Source organism: Spermophilus citellus (genome assembly GCF_964194105.1).
Source record: "Spermophilus citellus genome assembly, chromosome: 17".
In the NCBI taxonomy this organism is placed as follows: domain Eukaryota; kingdom Metazoa; phylum Chordata; class Mammalia; order Rodentia; family Sciuridae; genus Spermophilus; species Spermophilus citellus.
Window position 1 is genome coordinate 25,942,474 of NC_138199.1, and position 19,343 is coordinate 25,961,816.

The window sequence follows — 19,343 nt, forward strand, 5'->3', positions numbered from 1 at the left end:
ATGGTTTCTCTCTCCCTCATCCTTGGAAAACTCTGACACTCTTGGGTGACCAGGTGTGCACCCTGGGCAGTGAAGGCAGCAGGATTCATATGGCATTGGGTCTGTGAGATGTCTCCTCATGTCCCATCACACAGCTCCCAGCCAAGCAGAGCTCCGAGCAGGGACATTGCCTGGGAGACAGTAGAGCATGGTACACATGCTTCACTTAGCACCTGGACTCTGCCACTGTGGAGAAATCAGGTCCCACAGAGAGGCCTCCTTGCAGGTGTCCCCATAATAATAATGCATTATCTTTATGTCTCTCCTTTTGGAGGCTGTGCCTCCCAGGCAGAGGCTGGGTCTTAATTACAGGGCTTTGCACCTGGTAAATGTTTGTCGAGTAAATGAGTGAATGGAGTCACCAACTTCTCTGCACCTCACAGCCTCCCTACAAGCTGAAAAACACAGTTGGAGACTATTTCCGAGTCACTGGAGAGATTCTGTCTGTATCTGGGGGAGTCTACTTTTTTCTCCGAGGGGTAAGCATTCTTTCCCACACTGTGACTTTTCATTATCACTGAGATGAAAAGCCAAAGGAATTGCTCATCACTCACTCACCTTTTTATTTATTGTATTCATAATGGCCTGGCTGGTGTTGCTGAGGGTGTGCATATGAAGCTGAGGTTCCTTCAGGCATTGATGATTGGGTTCAGGGATTGCCTGTCCCCACTGGCCCAGGGCAGTCACTGTTGAGATAGACGGTAGTGGTTCTCGTTGGCCAGCCTCCCACTGAATGTAATATATATTGGGAATTTAACTCAGGGGCTGAGCCTCATCATTTTTATTCTGAGACAAGGTCTTGCTAAGTTGTTTTGAGCCTTGCTGAATTGCTGAGGCTATCCTTAAATTTACAATCATCCTACCTCAGTCTCCTTACTCGCTGGGATTATAGACATGTGCCACCACACCCAGCTTGAATATAATATTTAATTACATGTATAGGGTGGAAATGTTTTAAGTAATAGGATCATAACTGATAGTCTAACTCATCAAACAGTCTGTTAAAGCTCAGAACAATGAAGGGGACCTACTCATATATCAGAACTATTTTATTTTAATTGCAAACTCATGCAAGCATATTTCTTGGCCATTCTCACATAGCAGCAGGCTTTTCTTTGGATGCAGGTCCATGGTTTGGAATTTTATGTCACCGTGCCTGCAAAAGCCAAACCTATAATGAAAATATCATTTATGTTTTCATAATAGAGAGGAGCTTAGATGCATACCAAGAGATCTGAATGCAGAATTTGAGATTATAATTTTTGACTTCTAGTCTTTTTGGTCTAAGCTATTATCTACTTTAAAAAAATTCTGCTTTATTGGTGAGGCACTGTTATGGAGTGTTTACAAACCACTGGACTTTGTCTTCGAAGAAACAACACTCTCTCTTTTCTCACAGAGTATGTATTATAATAAAGTATAAAGCCATAGCAGCAGGTGCAGCTGTTGAGTGTGATCATGACAAACAGAGGGTTAAGCTGTGGGGGGAGGTGGAAGTGTGTGTGTGTCCTCATGGGGACCTCCCAGCCCCAGTGGCTAATCTGGTGATTAAAGTGCACTGGATGCAGGATAGAACAGTTTAACTATAATGTTTATTTAAAGAAAAGTAAGAAAAAAAGCAATTAGAAAAAAAATTTCCTAGTCTCGCCTTTAAATCCCAGTGATTGATATCATTTTAGTGATTTTTTTCCTTCCTGAATTTACTTCTAGGTATAGTTGTAATTCCACTCTATATTTTTAAAACAAATCACTCCAAGTCACATAATGTCACCCCATTAGCCTGAGCCATTCTGTTCCACTCTTCATAATCTCTGTTTTAACACACTCCAGTGTCTCATTATGATGCATTTAGGAAGCATTCTGGGGGCTCCTCATTGAGTCACATCTAACATTTCCTGGGACCTTGCTCTGTCTTCTCACTTGCAGATTCAATATTTCCTGCAGAGGCGGCCATCTATGAAGACCTTATTTGTGGATAGCTACAGTGAGATGCTTTTGTAAGTGACACTTTGACTCTTATACCTCTTTTGTCCCTGAGGTGACAGAAGTCCATTCTCACTCATCCTCTTTCTTGCACCTGGCCTGGCATAGAGGTAGGGCCTTGCTAAACATGTTGTAGCAATTATGAAAGGCACTTGGTAAATATTTGTGGGATGAATGAGTACTGAGAGTTTTCCTTCTGTGCCAGATAAGTACCAGTTACTGAGATTGACTGACAGTGTCATAGGCTCATATGACAGAGTCTAAGTTAGATGTGCCTGTTCACTTTTCCAACCATTTGTCCTTTCCTCTGCCATTCACTGGGTTAGCACTGGAAGACTGAGATGAAATAGATATGGTTCCTGCCTTCAAGGAATATCACATCTTTTAGGCAGATCTTCTTAACCTGGCTCTATTGACATTTTGGACCAGATAATTCTCAGTTGTGGTGGGGAATGGGCTGTCCTGTGCCTTGCAGAACAGTATCACTGGCTTCTACCCACTAGAAGCCAGTAGCTTCCCCCATCCTCCAGCCTTGACAACCAAAAATGCCTGCGGATATTTCCAAAGGCCCTTCATTTGGTATGGGATGTACATGCCAGAATTGTTCCTATTGAGAGTCACTGCTTTAGGAAGAGATGGATAAACAAAGGCAGCTATAAAACAATGTAGATGTCCCAGGGAACCACTTTCCTTCATAAAATAAGCTAGAATCTCCACACAGCAGCATGCACAGGGCAGGGGTGGGGGGTGGGGGTGGGGGTGGAGGTGGGCGCCTTTTGGACAGGGAGGGTCCCATCTCCCGGGATCTCAGCTCCCAGCCTCTCTTCCCATTCCCAAATTGCTCTCATTCCTGGGGCCTCTGACTTCATAGCTGGCAAGAGCAAGGAGGTGGTTTCTAATCCTATGTAAGTTAGCTTGTACTTAGGGGGTCATAAACTCTGTTATTTCCCACTAATCTTGAGATACTTATTTTTTAGCCCCAAAGGGCAAATTCAAGGTCTATAGGGTTAGCACAATACTGATTTGCTTAAGAGGAGTAATGTTCTCCTATGTAGGCTTATGACAATAAACTCAAGAACCTATTCCTAGAAAGACCCATTGGGATTATGTTAAAAAATACATAAATGTATGTGTGTTTACACACATTTTGTGTGTGTATATATATATATATATGTGTGTGTGTGTGTGTGTGTGTGTGTGTGTGTATATGTGTAATATTTTGTGTATATAATATATATTACATATATATGTATAACATTTTTATTTTATCAAATCATCTCTTGAATATAGGTAAAAACTAGTACAAAAAGCTTATAATCTAATATAGGAATTTCTCGTTCTAACTTTTTGTTCTCTGTAATCCTCCTTCCCTAAGCACTTTCCATTCTTTTGGCTCCTTCTTCTGGCATTTACACAGCTAGTAGATGAGGATGTTACGGAGCTGGGGCCTTCCAAGAAATGGAGGCAGCTCAAGGACCCCTCTTCAAAACCTGATTCTTTCAATCAAGTCAGAAAGATTTCAGACATGTCACTCAGAGTAGCAGGAGTGAGTTTATTGAAGGGGTAGGAGAAGGAAAAAGGAACAGTCTCAAGGCAGAGAGTGGGTTGTCTCAGAGAGGAAAGGGACAATGTTCCTCTTTCGCTCTTCAGTTTTACTGGGGATCCCAGAGAAGTTTCCAGAGAGTCCTGCCCAGGTCCACCTTTTGACTTATGACTGACAGCAGGGTGACATCAGACTTTCAAGTACCCACTGTCATGGCAACTCTAGATCACCTTGGCCCATGGTTCTAATTGGATTCCTAGTGATACATTCTTACAGGTTTTATGGCTAGGAGGAACTATTTTTATCTTCCAGAGTTTCAGGATCTGGTCACAAAAGCCTCCTCCTTCCGGGTAACTTGGGTTCCTCTTATCAACATTATTTTGAGCCTGCATTTCTCCTGCAGACTGTGACATAGCCTGTCCACCGAGGCCAGGCAGGGCTGCAGGTACATTGCATCTTGGAAAAGAAAGCATGTGGAGCTCAGCACCATGGGCCCATTTTATAGAATTATTCTCTGAATCTTGTGTGTTCCTACCATTCACACCTGTCAGTGCCACAACAAGGATTTATCATTTTTCTTCCCTTCTGCTTCCTCTTCCATTCTTCCAATGTGGTTATAGAAGAGTTTTTTGTTTTAATTTTTTATTTGTTGTAATTAGTGTTTGTATTTTTATGCCTCTGTAAATATTCTTTATGATTGAGCTTCTCTATATTTCATAATATTTCTTCTTTTTTCTGCTTCTTCTAAAGTGATCTTCTTTTTCACTTGTTCAGTTTGTGTGTGTGTATGTGTGTGTGTTCTTCCCACACCTCCGAAAGACTCTTGGTACGATTTTCCTCAAAGTCAGTCCCATAAATCACGTTATCAGAATCACTTTTCAATATTATGCATATTAGTAGGTATTTTTTAAATGTGTGTTAATTTGGGAATGTCTGCATGGAGGATAAATTCAATGATATTTTTACATTAATTTACATTATATTAGATACTGCTGCTAGATATATATGTAAATAGTTTGTATTTGCGAGGGCATCTATGATGGAGTGGTATGTGAAATATAAATTAAGCTTTTCCCAGCCTTCCTGTTTCAGTCACTGACATTCCCCTGGTAAAATTCCTATAAGAAGTTTTCCTAATGTCTTAGGAATTGTTTGTAACCAAAAGAAATAACATTATATTTCTATTATTTGAAGTTTAAAAGGCAGGAGTTATGAATTGATGAGGGAATGCATATGAATAAACAAAGCCTTTCTCATTGTCAAAAATAAATAAATAAATAAAAGGACTGCAGTTGTAGCTTAGTGGTAAATCACCCCTGCGTGATTTTGTACTGGGTTCAATCCCTAGTACAAAAAAGGAAAAAAGAAAGAAAGAAAGAAAGAAAGAAAGAAAGAAAGAGAGAGAGAGAGAGAGAGAGAGAGAGAGAGAGAGAGAGAGAGAAAGAAAGAAAGAAAGAAAGAAAGAAAGAAAGAAAGAAAAAGAAAAGGTGGTATAATGGTAGAGGACACACAGAGATGGCAGCAGTCAATGTGCCTGAGTCTCGGGTCACATCATTCCCATTCTCTCATTGTCACCTTAGAGAGAGCCCTTTCATTTCTCTCCTAAATTGTCTCTCTTATTTTCCAAACTCTATGTTTCCCTCTTTCATGGTTTATTCCCTTGTTTTAGGAGAGGACATCTTGAACCAAGGAGAGAAGGCATGTGGTGAACAAGAAAGGAGAAAAATTTCTTTTAAATCTTGCATGTCTGCATTATATCACCACAGTTGATTGATAATTTGATTGGTATAAAATTCTTTAAAACTCAAAGATATTTCTCCATTGTTTTCTAGCTTCCAGTATTATAGATGAAACCATTCTCATTCTGGATCCTCTATTAAGATGTTTTTGCTTTTTTTCTTTGTAAATCGATTGCATCTTCTTTTAGTTCCTAGTGTTCTAAAACTTAATGATGTATTTTTAGATGGGTTGATTTTTTTAATACTTAATGGTGTATTATAAAGGATACTTTTTTTAGAGAGAGAGAGAGAGAGAGAGAGAGAGAGAGAGAATTTTAATATTTATTTTTTAGTTTTCGGCAGACACAACATCTTTTTTTGTATGTGGTGCTGAGGATCGAACCCGGGCCTCACGCATGCCAGGCGAGCGTGCTACCGCTTGAGCCACATCCCCAACCCATAAAGGATACTTTTAAGGATACAAATAAGCAAGCCAGATGGCGATACTCAGGGCAAGGTCTGAAAGGGTCCCATGCACAGGCCGAGCCTGGGAGCTCTCATCTCTTTGGAGTTGGGGTGCACCACCTTCCCATCATATGGATGAACTCTCCTCAGCCCTCTTGCAAGCTTCCACGTGTTCAGCTTCATGGGTGCACTCAGAACCCTATCTTTTAGTTTTTCTTCCCTTTTTTGGTAGTGGTGGTTGGGGAGACCTCACTATATAGGCGTGATTGCTACTGCTAATAGATTAGGTGGGGAAAACCAGCAAGGGCCTTTTCAAATTCTTCTTGGCCTCTCTCCAGGATATGGCACAGGAGTCCTCTGGAATGACTATCAGAGAAAGGTAGGTTGGAGAATTTCTTTACAACTAGATCTAAGATAGAAAAGCAGGGGAAGATAAGGATTTTTATGACCCACTTTTGGAAGGAGTTAATGAGCCAGGAATCATGTATAAAACCCCCAAATATGTAATACAACACTGGGGTTTCTACAACTCTAAAGCTACAACCTCCTTGCCTCATTCCTCAATTTCATATAGGCCATGCCTACCTGAAATCGATCTAAATTCACTTGCTACTTAATTGTCAAATCCCCAATTCTAATTTACCTTATTTTTCTTTTTTTTATTGATTATTTAAAACATTACATAGCTCATGATATATCATCTTTCATACATTTGACTCAAATTGGGTTTTGAACTCCCATTTTCACCCCAAATACAGATTGCAGAATCACATCTGTTACATATTCACATTTTTACATAATGCCATATTAGTGACTGTTGTATTCTGCTACCTTTCCTATCCCCTACTATCCCCTCTCCCCTCCCCTCCCCTCCCATCTTCCCTCTCTACCTCCTCTGCTGTTGTTCAATTCTTTCCCTTTTTTTCCCTCCCCCTTGCCCCTCATAACCTCTTATAATTTTATGTATCATTGAAGGTCTCCTACCATTTCCATATGCTTTCCCTTCTCTCTCCCTTTCTCTCCCCCCATTCGTCTTTGTTTACTGTAGTCTTTTCCTCATGCTCTTCCTTCCTGTTCTGTTCTTAGTTGCTCTCTTTATATCAAAGCAGACATTTGGCATTTGTTTTTTAGGGCTTGGCTAGCTTCGCTTAGCATAATCTGCTCTAATGCCATCCATTTCCCTGCAAATTCTATGATTTTGTCATTTCTTAGTGCTGCATAATACTCCATTGTGTATAGATGCCACATTTTTTTTTATCCATTCATCTATTGAGGGGCATCTAGGTTGGTTCCACAGTCTAGCTATTGTGAATTGTGCCGCTATAATCATTGATGCAGCCGTATCCCTATAGTGCGTTCTTTTAAGGTCCTCAGGGAATAGTCCGAGAAGTGCGATAGCTGGGTCAAATGGTGGACCCATTCCCAGCTTTCCCAGGAATCTCCATACTGCTTTCCAAATTGGCCTCACCATTTTGCAGCCCCACCAGCAGTGTACAAGTGTACCCTTTTCCCCACATCCCCGCCAACACTTATTGTTGTTTGACTTCATAATGGCTGCCAATCTTACTGGAGTGAGATGGTATCTTAGGGTGGTTTTGATTTGCATTTCTCTGACTGCTAGAGATGGTGAGCATTTTTTCATGTACTTGTTGATTGATTGTATGTCCTCCTCTGAGAAGTGTCTGTTCAGGTCCTTGGCCCATTTGTTGATTGGGTTATTTGTTATCTTATTGTTTAATTTTTTGAGTTCTTTGTACATTCTGGATATTAGGGCTCTATCTGAGGTGTGGGGGGTAAAAATTTGTTCCCAGTATGTAGGCTCTCTATTTACCTCTTTTATTGTTTCTCTTGCTGAGAAAAAACTTTTTAGTTTAAGTAAGTCCCATTTGTTTATTCTTGTTATTAACTCTTGGGCTATGGGTGTCCTATTAAGGAATTTGGAGCCCAACCCCACAATATGTAGATCGTAGCCAACTTTTTCTTCTATCAGACGCAGTGTCTCTGATTTGATATCTAGCTCCCTGATCCATTTTGAGTTAATTTTTGTGGATGGCGAGAGAAAGGGATTCAATTTCATTTTGTTGCATATGGATTTCCAATTTTCCCAGCACCATTTGTTGAAGATGCTATCCTTCCTCCATTGCATGCTTTTAGCCCCTTTATCAAATATAAGATAGTTGTAACTTTGTGGATTAGTCTCTGTGTCCTCTATTCTGTACCATTGGTCCACCTGCCTGTTTTGGTACCAGTATCATGCTGTTTTTGTTACTATTGCTCTGTAGTACAGTTTGACCTCTGGTATTGCTATACCTCCAGATTCACACTTCCTGCTTAGAATTGCTTTTGCTATTCTGGGTCTTTTGTTTTTCCATATGAATTTCATGATTGCTTTGTCTATTTCTACAAGAAATGCTGTTGGGATTTTGATTGGCATCGCATTAAACCTGTAGAGAACTTTGGGTAATATCGCCATTTTGATGATGTTAGTTCTGCCTATCCATGAACAGGGTACATTTTTCCATCTTCTGAGATCTTCTTCTATCTCTCTCTTTAGGGTTCTGTAGTTTTCATTGTATAAATCTTTCACCTCTTTTGTTGGGTTGATTCCCAAGTATCTTATTTTCTTTGAGGATATTGTGAATGGAGTGGTTTTCCTTATTTCCATTTCAGAGGTTTTGTTGCTGATATACAGGAATGCCTTTGATTTATGCGTGTTGATTTTATAACCTGCCACTTTGCTGAATTCATTTATTAACTCTAGCAGCTTCTTTGTAGACCCTTTTGGGTCTGTTAAGTATATTATCATGTCATCCGCAAATAGCGATAATTTAATTTCTTCTTTTCCTATTTTTATGCCTTTAATTTCTTTTGTCTGTCTAATTGCTCTGGCTAGTACTTCGAGAAGTAAATTGAATAGAAGTGGTGATAGAGGGCATCCTTGTCTTGTTCCAGATTTTGGAGGGAATGCCTTCAGTTTTTCTCCATTTAGGATGATGCTAGCCTGAGGTTTAGCATATATAGCTTTTACAATGCTGAGGTAAGTTCCTGTTATCCCTAGTTTTTCTAGTGTTTTGAAAATAAAGGGATGCTGTACTTTGTCAAATGCTTTTTGTGCATCCATCGAGATGATCATATGGTTCTTGTCTTTAAGTCTATTGATGTGGTGAATAGCATTTATTGATTTCCGTATATTGAACCAGCCTTGCATCCCAGGAATGAATCCTACTTGATCATGGTGCACAAGTTTTCTGATATGTTTTTGTATTCGATTCGCCAGAATTTTACTGAGAATTTTTGCATCCAAGTTCATTAGAGATATTGGTCTGTAGTTTTCTTTCTTTGAAGTATCTTTGTCTGGTTTTGGGATCAAAGTGATGTTGGCCTCATAGAATGAATTTGGAAGAGCTCCTTCTTTTTCTATTTCTTGAAATAGCTTGAAAAGTATTGGTATTAATTCTTCTTTGAAGGTTTTGTAGAACTCCGCTGTATACCCATCCGGTCCAGGGCTTTTCTTGGTTGGTAGTCTTTTGATGGCTTCTTCTATTTCTTCCTTTGTTATTGGTCTGTTTAAATTGTGTGTGTCTTCCTGTCTCAATCTGGGCAAATCATATGCCTTAAGAAATTTATCGATATCTTCACTATCTTCTATTTTATTGGAATATAGGGTTTCAAAATACTTTCTAATTATCTTCTGTATTTCTGTAGTGTCTGTTGTGATATTGCCTTTTTCATCCCGTATGTTAGTAATTTGAGTTCTCTCTCTTCTTCTTTTCGTTAGCATGGCTAAGGGCTTGTCTATCTTATTTATTTTTTCAAAGAACCAACTTTTAGTTTTATCAATTTTTTCAATAGTTTCTTTTGTTTCAATTTCGTTGATTTCTGCTCTAATTTTAATTATTTCTTGTCTTCTACTACATTTGTTGTTGTTTTGCTCTTCCTTTTCTAGGTTTTTGAGGTGTTGTGTGAGTTCATTTATTTGTTTTTTTTTTCTTTTTTTGAGGTAAGAACTCCAAGAAATGAATTTCCCTCTTAAAACTGCTTTCATTGTGTCCCATAGATTCTGGTATGTTGTGTCTGTATTATCAGTTGACTCTAAGAATTTTTTCATCTCCTCCTTTATGTCTTCTATAACCCATTGATCATTCAATAACATATTGTTCATTTTCCATGTGATGTAGGATTTTTCCTTCCTTCTTTTATCATTGATTTCCAATTTCATTCCATTATGATCAGATATGGTGCATGGTATTATCTCCATGCCTTTATATTTACTAAGAGTTGCCTTATGGCATAATATATGGTCTATCTTTGAGTAGGATCCATGTGCTGCTGAGAAGAACGTGTATCCACTTGATGATGGTTGATATATTCTATATATGTCGGTTAAGTCTAGGTTATTGATTGTGCTGTTGAGTTCTATAGTTTCTTTATTCAGTTTTTGTCTAGAGGATCTGCCTAATGGCGAGAGCGGTGTGTTGAAGTCACCCATAATTATTGTGTTGTGGTCTATTTGACTCTTGAACTTGAGGAGAGTTTGTTTTATGAACATTGCAGCTCCATTGTTTGGTGCATACAAATTGATGATTGTTATGTCTTGTTGGTGGATGGTTCCTTTTAACAGTATATAGTGTCCTTCTTTATCCTTCTTGATTAACTTAGGTTTAAAGTTGATTTTATTCGATATGAGTATGGCCACTCCTGCTTGCTTCCGAGGGCCATGTGAGTGGTATGATTTTTCCCAACCTTTTACCTTCAGCCTTTGTATGTCTTTTCCTATCATATGAATCTCCTGAAGGCAGCATATTGTTGGATTTGTTTTTTTGATCCAGGTTACTAGCCTATGTCTCTTGATTGGTGAGTTTAGGCCATTAACATTTAAGGTTACAATTGAGATATGATTTGTACTTCCAGTCATGCTTCTTTATTTATTTATTTTAGTTTGGCTAGTTTTACTTTTTGGTTATTTTCCTCCCCCTTTACTGAGATACCTCCTGCTATTAGTTTTGGGCACTATTTTTCAATTCCTCTTCTTGTAGTGTTTTGCTCAAAATGCTTTGCAGAGCTGGTTTTCTTGCTGCGAATTCTTTTAGCTTTTGTTTATCGTGAAAGATTTTAATTTCATTGTCAAATTTGAAGCACAATTTTGCTGGATACAGTATTCTTGGTTGGAATCCATTATTTTTCAGCGTTTGAAATACATTGTTCCAGGATCTTCTCGCTTTCAAAGTCTGTGATGAGAAATCGGTCGTTAACCTAATTGGTTTACCCCTGAATGTAATCTGCCTCTTTTCTCTCGTAGCTTTTAATATTCTCTCCTTGTTCTGTACATTGGCTATCTTCATAATTATATGTCTTGGAGTTGGTCTATTATGGTTTTGAATGTTTGGGGTCCTGTAGGCTTCCAGGATTTGGCAATCCATTCCATCTTTCATCTCTGGGAAGTTTTCTAGAATTATTTCATTTAATATGTTGTCCATTCCTTTGGTTTGAATCTCTGTGCCTTCTTCTATCCCTATGACTCTCAAATTTGGTTTTTTTATGACATCCCATATCTCTTGAATAGATTGCTCGTGGGATTTAAGCATCTTTTCTGTGTTGACTATATTCTTTTCAAGTTGATAAACCTTGTCTTCATTATCTGATGTTCTGACTTCTACTTGATCAAGTCTATTTGTAATATTCTCGTTTGAGTTTTTAATTTGGTTTATAGTTTCCTGCAATTCTAGGATTATTGTTTGATTTTTTTTTTAAAGATCTCTATCTCCTGGTAGAGCTCGTTCTTTGCCATTTGAATTTGTTTGTTTAATTCATTTTCAAAATATACTTTTATTTCTTGGACTTGCTGTCTCATGTCTTCTCTAATATTCCTTTCCATTCGAGTTAGGTATGCCTTGAGTTCATTCCCTATCCCTGCTTCTGATGTTTCTATGTCCTCCTGTAGAATTGAGTTGTCTTGCATTGTTTGTAATCCTTTTTTCCCTTGTTTTCTCATGTTGTCCACGTTACTTTCCAGCTCTATTTGATTGTCGTGTTTCTGCTCTCTTCTATAGATTTGTTTTGTTTCTGTATTACTCTGATGTCTCTCCTTTGTGTTGTTAAACTATGCCTGCTAACGTGGATTCCGCTGGGAAGGAATTCCGACGTCCGAGCTCCAGTGACGACACTACTCTGCTATGACGGGCCCCAGTCTCCTTGCCGGGGTGTCCTAATGGGGGTGTGTGACTGGACTGTCTCTGTTTGGTTTCAGCTCCCGGTCACGGCAGGCGGGCGGTCTCCAGCCGCCCAGTGTCACAGGCCGCGGGCAGATGATCAGTCGCCAGCGGGCGGGCGTTCTCCTACCGCCCAGTTACACGGGCAGTGGGTGAACTGTCGCCGGCGGGCCTGCAGTTTCCAGCCGCCCAGTCGCGAGGGCCTTGCCTCTAGTCCCCTGGTTTCTCCTGCTAGTCTTGGTTTCTCCTGCTAGACCAGATTTCCCCTGAGTGATGGTTCTCGGCAGTTCAAATTGTACTCTGGGCCTGCCGTTTATTGGGTGTGGAGGGTGGCTATTGGGAACCCTAGCACTCTATTGTTTTGTTTCCCTTGTGGGGGATAGAACTGTACCACTTCCTTCCCCGTCTGAAATCCCGTACTCAGCCCCGGGGTCAGTGCGGGCTTGGCTGGCGGGATTCCACCGTGTTGCAGCCACTTATCTCCCTGCTTGCTAGCTAATCCCTTCTCTGCGGCGCCACGCCTTCTGTAGCCGTGGGGCAGGCCGCGCGAATCAGACAGCCTGGATCTCCGGGGTCACACAGTTGGCTTTTGGGATCCCCAGCACTCTATGGTTTTGATTTTTTCTGCTTGCCCCTCCCCCAGCGCTGGCTAGACAGGTTTTGTTTTGGCTGCTGATGGGAGGGGGGGTTGAAGGTCAGGTGCCTCTAGTTTTCCCTTAGTCTTTATGCAGGCTCACTCTGATACTCCCTCCCCTGGAAAGCCTAGGAGAGATTTTATGCGAAATCCCCCTATGTATGGGGGCTGAGCTGAGTGACACACACCTGTTTTGTTGTTGCAATCTGTCGGAGAGTGGCGGTGGATACTTCAGCTCTCCAAGATGGTGGCCGCTGATTGCCTTAGTGGAGTGTCCCTTGTGGGGGATGGGACTGTACCGCTTCCTTCCCCGTCTGAAATCCCGAACTCAGCCCGGGGGTCAGTGCGGGCTTGGCTGGCAGGATTCCACCATGTCACAGCCACTTATCTCCCTGCTTACTAGTTAATCCCTTCTCTGTGGTGCCACGCCTTCTGTAGCCTACCTTATTTTTCTATAGCATTTGACAATGGTGCCAACCCCTTCTTCTTTTTTTTTTTTTTACTGATTATAAATTTATATTCAACTAATGTTGGCACAGATGGGTTGATTTTGAGTGTGTGTGGGGGGTGCTGGGGATAGAACCCAGGGCCTTGTGCATGTGAGGCAAGCACTCTACCAACTGAGCTATATCCCCAACCCCAGATGTGTTGATTTTTAATCTAGTATTTTTAGAATTTACTGGGATCTTTCAATCTGGAAATTTATGTCTTCTTGCTTGGGAGTATTATCTTGAATTATTTCTGGGTCTCTCTTCTGGAATTCCTATGATTTATATTTTGAATCTCCTGAACTATCTCTTAATTAGGTTTCTTAAATTTTCTTAATTTTATATTCTCTTTATATTTGTCTCCACTTCCTGGAAGATCCAAATTGACTTTAATTTCCAATATTTCTAATGTGTTTATCATTTTTATATCATGTTTTAAATTTCTAAGTGGTCTTTTAAAAATTCTGTTCATTCCTTATTTATAGCATTCTGTTCTTTGATGGATGTGATATCTTCTTTGTTTCTCTGAGGCTATTAAACAAATTGTTTCAGAAAATTTTCTTCTTTTTTTTAATAGTTTTTCTTTACTCAAAGTTATTTTCCATTTGTTTGCTTGGGTTTTTTTTTCTCTCTTTTATATTAGAGATTGTCCTCAGAACATGTGGAAATTCTTGACATCTGCTTATAACTAAGAGTGGAGAATTGAAAGGTGGTTGCAGTCTCTTTTTCAAAAAAGTTAAATCTATTTTTTTCTCTTTCCACAATTTTTATTGGTGCATTATAGTTGTGCAGAACAATGGGATTTGTTACTACATATTGGTACATGCACACAATGTAACAATATAATTTGGCCCATATCATTCTCCAGCACTTGTCCGCTTCCTCACTGCCTCTTACCCCCTGGTCTCTTACCTCTACTGATCTTTTGATTTTCAAGAGATCCCCACCCCGTCCATGGTTGAAAGTTATTAATGTTGGATGGGAGTATCAATTCTGAGCTTCACAGCCAGCTGATACAGACAAACCAAGTCAGTCTATTTAGGTTTTTCTTCTTGGTTTTGTCAAATTTCATATAGGACATTTTTTTTTCAGTCTTTTACCTGGAAGGAAGAAGTCTGGCTGCCAGCTTCCCAAGGGCTAAGTGGGGAAAAGGGGCTTTCTGTTAACTGTATTGTATATAATTCACAATATCCCTGGTTTTGGTAACATATCAATGCTTTCAATGGTGCTAGATGAACTGGGGTCCAAAGACCCTTTGTTTTATTTTCTTAGGCCTCCAGTCTTATTTTTGGGCCCTCTTTACCCCCTTTTGAAACTCCTTTTGAAGGTTAAAAGTGTTGTTCCTCAGCTTTTCTCATGTCTGGCTTTGTATTTGGGTTCTTGGGTCTGCTAAGTCACTTTCCATTTGTCCACGGCTCTCTAGCTCCTCATATTCATATGTGGGAAAACCATTTGTCATCAGAGACAATCCTTTACCTATTTCCTCTGGCATCAGTTCTCATTTTGGCCCAGGGTTCTGTAAATGCTGAGGAATGTTTTTTCTTTGCAGTTGAACTAGAAGACAGATTCCACTTAACAAGCCTCTTTATGGATGTCAGTTTTCAGCAGACCCACCTCAGCACAGTTGAGACTTTTTGCTGGGTTCTCTCACACACATGGGAGGTGAGGCTGTCCTTGTGGTCTTTTGTGTAAGTGCAATCAGGAGGACTTCGTGGAGGAGGTTATGAGGAACAAGGAAACCCGGGATAAATAAGAAAGAAGGAACCACAGAGCAGACATGTCAGGATCACCTAGATGTCTTCCACCTTGTCCACTGGACTAAGGACCTGAGGGACATTTTCTCTGGCTCTGTTGCTGAGTCTGAGGGTGTGGCCAGAAACCCTGCTATGGGTTTTCAGGAGAGCATGGTCTGTCCCTCCTCATAGGCTTTAGGCTTTTGGGTTATCAGTTGTCCCATGAGGTTCTTGTTCTTGGGGACCAAGCAGAAAGGTTGTTGTGCTAAATCAGTGTTTCTCAGCTTTTTTCCATTATTGCTTTTGAAGACATTTTTCATAACTAAGTACCCACCCCCACATGAAATTTTAACACCATGATTATGTGTCTGTTTATGTATGAATGGTCCACAACTTATAGTGATTCAACTTAAATTTTGATGGTATGCAAATCATATGCATTGAGCAGAAACTGTGCTTTATTTATTATTATTACTTTTTTTTAGTATGGGGGATTGGACCCAGGGGTGCTTAACCACTGAGCCACATCCTCAGCCTTTTTTTTATTATTTAGAGAAGGGTCTTGCTGAGTTGCTTAGGGCCTTGCTAAGTTGCTGAGGCTGGCTTTGAACTCGAGATCCTCATGTCTCAGCCTCCTGAACAACTGGTATTTTAGGTGTGCATCACCTCATCCAGCTGTGCTTTAAATTTTTAATTTGAATCTTTTCCTGTGCTATCCATATGCCATATGATACTCTGTCATGATGCTGGGCAGTGACAGGGAGCTTCAGCTTCCTGTCAAACCCATAATCACAAAAGGAAACCACCATGACTCTGCAGTGTGCTGTGTTGCTGAGCTATGATGTTCAGTAGGTTAGACATATTCAATGCATTTTCAATTTATGACAAATTTTTCAGGGTGCAACCCCATCACAAATCAAGGAAAATATGTACTACTTTATACCCATGCTTTATACATGATGAGACCCTCCACTCCCAATCAATTTTGCCCCTTAGGGGTGGTGATATTGCTCCCCCTGAGAATACATGGACTAAAGGAAGCAGGACAGCCTGCCTTAGCTCCTACCATGACCTGTGGTCTCAGTCTTCAGGGAGCCTGAGGACTTCTGTTCTTGGGGTGCCAGGCCTCCCAGTTACTTGTAGACAGAGCTTCCTATTCTTCCACCCTCAGCTTTGTGCAGTCCCTGTTCATGCTGGGATCCGTGGTGCTGTACTTCAGCCACCGCAAGGAGTATGTGGCTTCCATGGTGTTCTCCCTGGCAATGGGTTGGACCAACATGCTCTACTACACCCGTGGCTTCCAGCAGATGGGCATCTATGCTGTCATGATCGAGAAGGTGCGTGCCCATAATCAAGTGGTTTCTCCTCAAAACCTATTTACCACATGGGTGAAATACTGTCCCATAGACTCTGTCCAGCCTCCTGGTATCTTCTGAGGAGTTGCTAGTTTTACTCCCAGCTCATCCTTGAAGAATCAAGCAGTTTGGACTGTCCCGGGTGCCGGGGCTTCCCTGAAACTTGACCCCTCTGCATCCTAGGCTCTCCTCTCCTGACTGGAGCAACAGGGCGGATGAGTCTCTTTTGACACCTGAGCTAAAGAGGCCTAAGCCTCCTGCATGTTCCCTGGTTCTGCTCCAGGCCTCCTCCCAGGGCCTGGCCCTTCCCTTGCCTCCTCCCAGGGCCTGGACTTGCCTCTGATAAGTCTGCTCTCTCCCACAGATGATCCTCAGAGACCTGTGTCGGTTCATGTTTGTCTACCTCGTTTTCTTGTTCGGGTTTTCCACAGGTAATGGGCTTGGTGGGGGCTGGTGGAGGGCTCCAGCTCACCTTGATTTCCTGAGGCTTCTGCCAGGGGCTGGGTGGGATGGAAAGATGTGTGCCTGTGGGTCATAGGGTGGATGGACAAAGAACACACAATGAGCCCCAGAACTTGGAAATGGGATTCATAAGATGGCTTTGGTAGTTTTTGAGGAAGGAAGTGCTGTTTGCCTATAGTGACGTTGCATTTTGGTTTAGTCATTTCTTCCAACTTTTCATTTCATCATTATTTCAGACTTAATGGCAAGTTTTAAGAATAGTACCAATAACTTCTCTGTATTCCTCACCCAGATCCCCCAAATTTTACCAAATTTAAAAATCACTCTCTATCTACCTACACACACCCACACACAGACACACACATACACACACACCTACCTCACGCTTCAAAACCCGAGAATAAGTTTCACAAGTACACATTGATTTGTACATTTAACATTTTTTCTAGCACATAATGATAAAGTTCTTATTATAACAAAGCAGTATATTAAGACAATTTCCTGATAGTTTAGAAGAAGGAGTACTTTAAAAAAACCACACACACAGGTCTTTCATGGCTGAGCAGCATTCCTGCTGCAAATCCATCCTGGGGTAAGGGCTGTATGTCAGGGCACCTGGGGACTTGGCTTCCATCCAGTTTCCCCCATTCTCTTCATGGCCTGCAGCGGTAGTAACACTGATCGAGGATGGGAAGAATTACTCTGAGCCGGTTGAGTACGCATCACATAGGTGGCGGGCTCCTGGCTGCAGGCCACCCGACAGCTACAACAGCCTATACTCCACGTGCCTGGAGCTGTTCAAGTTCACCATCGGCATGGGTGACCTGGAGTTCACGGAGAACTATGACTTCAAAGCTGTCTTCATCATCCTGCTGTTGGCCTATGTGATTCTCACCTACATCCTCCTACTCAACATGCTCATCGCCCTCATGGGGGAGACCGTGAACAAGATTGCACAGGAGAGCAAGAACATCTGGAAACTGCAGGTGTGTCAGTGGGGTGTGCTGCTAGGAGGTGTCTGTGGCTGTCTGCTGGCTGTCACATAGTTGAACACATGAGCTCCTGTGGTATTTGGGGAGGGGGTGGAAAGCCCATCCAGGCCAGGGATGAGCAGTGGCACCCCTTAGCTGATGCCCTTCCCACAGGGTTCTCTGCTGAGCATGGGCTGCACAGCATTGGGTTAGCTTAGCGGGTGTTCATAGATGTTGTTTGGCCATGGACAGGGCAGCCCTGGAGGGAAGGAGATGGAGTGCTCAAACCTGTGGGGTGTCCACCACAGAGGAACTTGATCTGGGGCAGACACTGGAGATCAAACTCAGGGTGCAGCTCACATGGGGAAGAGCTCCAAGAGCTCCTGTCTGAGCCCCCTGTGGTCCACACTTTCTTCCCCAACTACTGCGAAAAAAAAAAATGATCACTCTTATTAAGTGGAATTTACCCAATGATAGGTCCTGTTCTAAGTGGTTTGCTCACCTGATCTCATTTAATCCTCCCATTCAATGGAGTGGATTCTATTACTATCCCATTTTTGGGTGAAGGTGTTGAGGGACAGAGATGTCAGCCACCTGTGTTCCAGGCCACACAGCTGGTAAGTAGCAGAACAAGGATTCAGACCAGGTGCTCTTTCTTCTGAGATCCTGCTCTTAACTATCACCCTAGGTTGTCCTTTCATGAGCTCCTCAGGGAAGGGTCTGGGACACTCCATATCCCAGCTCCCTGATATGGAGGCTGAGCTCCCTTCCTGGAGTTTTCACCTGTCATGCTATGGAGACAAACCTAGTGTAGAAGGTCCCTGAGGTCCAGCTTGGAGGCATCAGGGACAGGGAGAGCCTCTGGAGGGGCTGAATCCTGGCATCCAGCATGGGCAGTCAGAGTGGTCCCTGATGAGCCCTCTGCCTCTCTGCACTTTGTGTCTTCCTGCAGAGAGCCATCACCATCCTGGACACGGAGAAGAGCTTCCTAAAGTGCATGAGGAAGGCCTTCCGCTCAGGCAAGCTGCTGCAGGTGGGGTACACACCTGACGGCAAGGATGACTACAGATGGTGCTTCAGGTAATACCCAGGCAGAAGTGAAAGCCGTGGAGCTCCAGGACCCAGTCATGGGTGCCAGGGGCCCTCCTGGAGCCAGTTGTGGGTACAGAGGCTGCCTCAGGATCTTTTGGGACCTGTTGTAGGCCAGCTGTAGGTTTGAGGGTGACCCCAGAGCTTAACAGTGGGCATAGGAGATCCACCTCAGATCTCAGCAAAGAGGGATGCAGACATTAAATCTTAGAAAATGTGAAATGTCCAGAAGGGACCACCTAGTGAGGAAGGCCAGGAGCAGGAATCCAATAGTTAAAGTCCTTGGGCCTCATGGTGTGGTTAGGGAGGGGGTGCTATCCAAAAAGTAGGCCCTCTCCACCAGCTGTGTCTCCATTCAGATCTGTGGGTTTTTGGGATCCGGAAGCTGCACATGGCCCTGAGGCAGCCAGCTCCCTGACCTCTCTCCTCCCCTGCAGGGTGGACGAGGTAAACTGGACCACCTGGAACACCAATGTGGGCATCATCAATGAGGACCCTGGCAACTGTGAGGGTGTAAAGCGCACCCTGAGCTTCTCCCTGAGGTCAGGCAGAGGTAAGGCATGCAGGTCCATGCTGTGTGTGGAGGGGCCCTTGCTGGTGGCCTGATGTTGGGCAGGTGGGTTCCCTACTCCTTGCAGGCCTTTCTTACCCCCT

The 19,343-nt window shown here is 42.2% G+C and overlaps 1 protein-coding gene across 4 annotated transcripts in view; it reads left to right on the plus strand.

Annotated features, from left to right (window-relative positions):
- Positions 1-19,343, plus strand: part of TRPV1 (transient receptor potential cation channel subfamily V member 1) — a 48,116-nt gene that overhangs the window by 23,198 nt on the left and 5,575 nt on the right. For all 4 annotated transcript variants that reach the window (XM_081272892.1, XM_081272891.1, XM_081272890.1 and 1 more), the window contains 7 exons: positions 423-518; positions 1,966-2,036; positions 15,984-16,149; positions 16,532-16,598; positions 17,296-17,615; positions 18,553-18,680; positions 19,127-19,242. In XM_081272892.1, the coding sequence (XP_081129018.1) occupies positions 423-518; positions 1,966-2,036; positions 15,984-16,149; positions 16,532-16,598; positions 17,296-17,615; positions 18,553-18,680; positions 19,127-19,242 (964 nt within the window). The remainder of the gene's footprint in view (positions 1-422; positions 519-1,965; positions 2,037-15,983; positions 16,150-16,531; positions 16,599-17,295; positions 17,616-18,552; positions 18,681-19,126; positions 19,243-19,343) is intronic.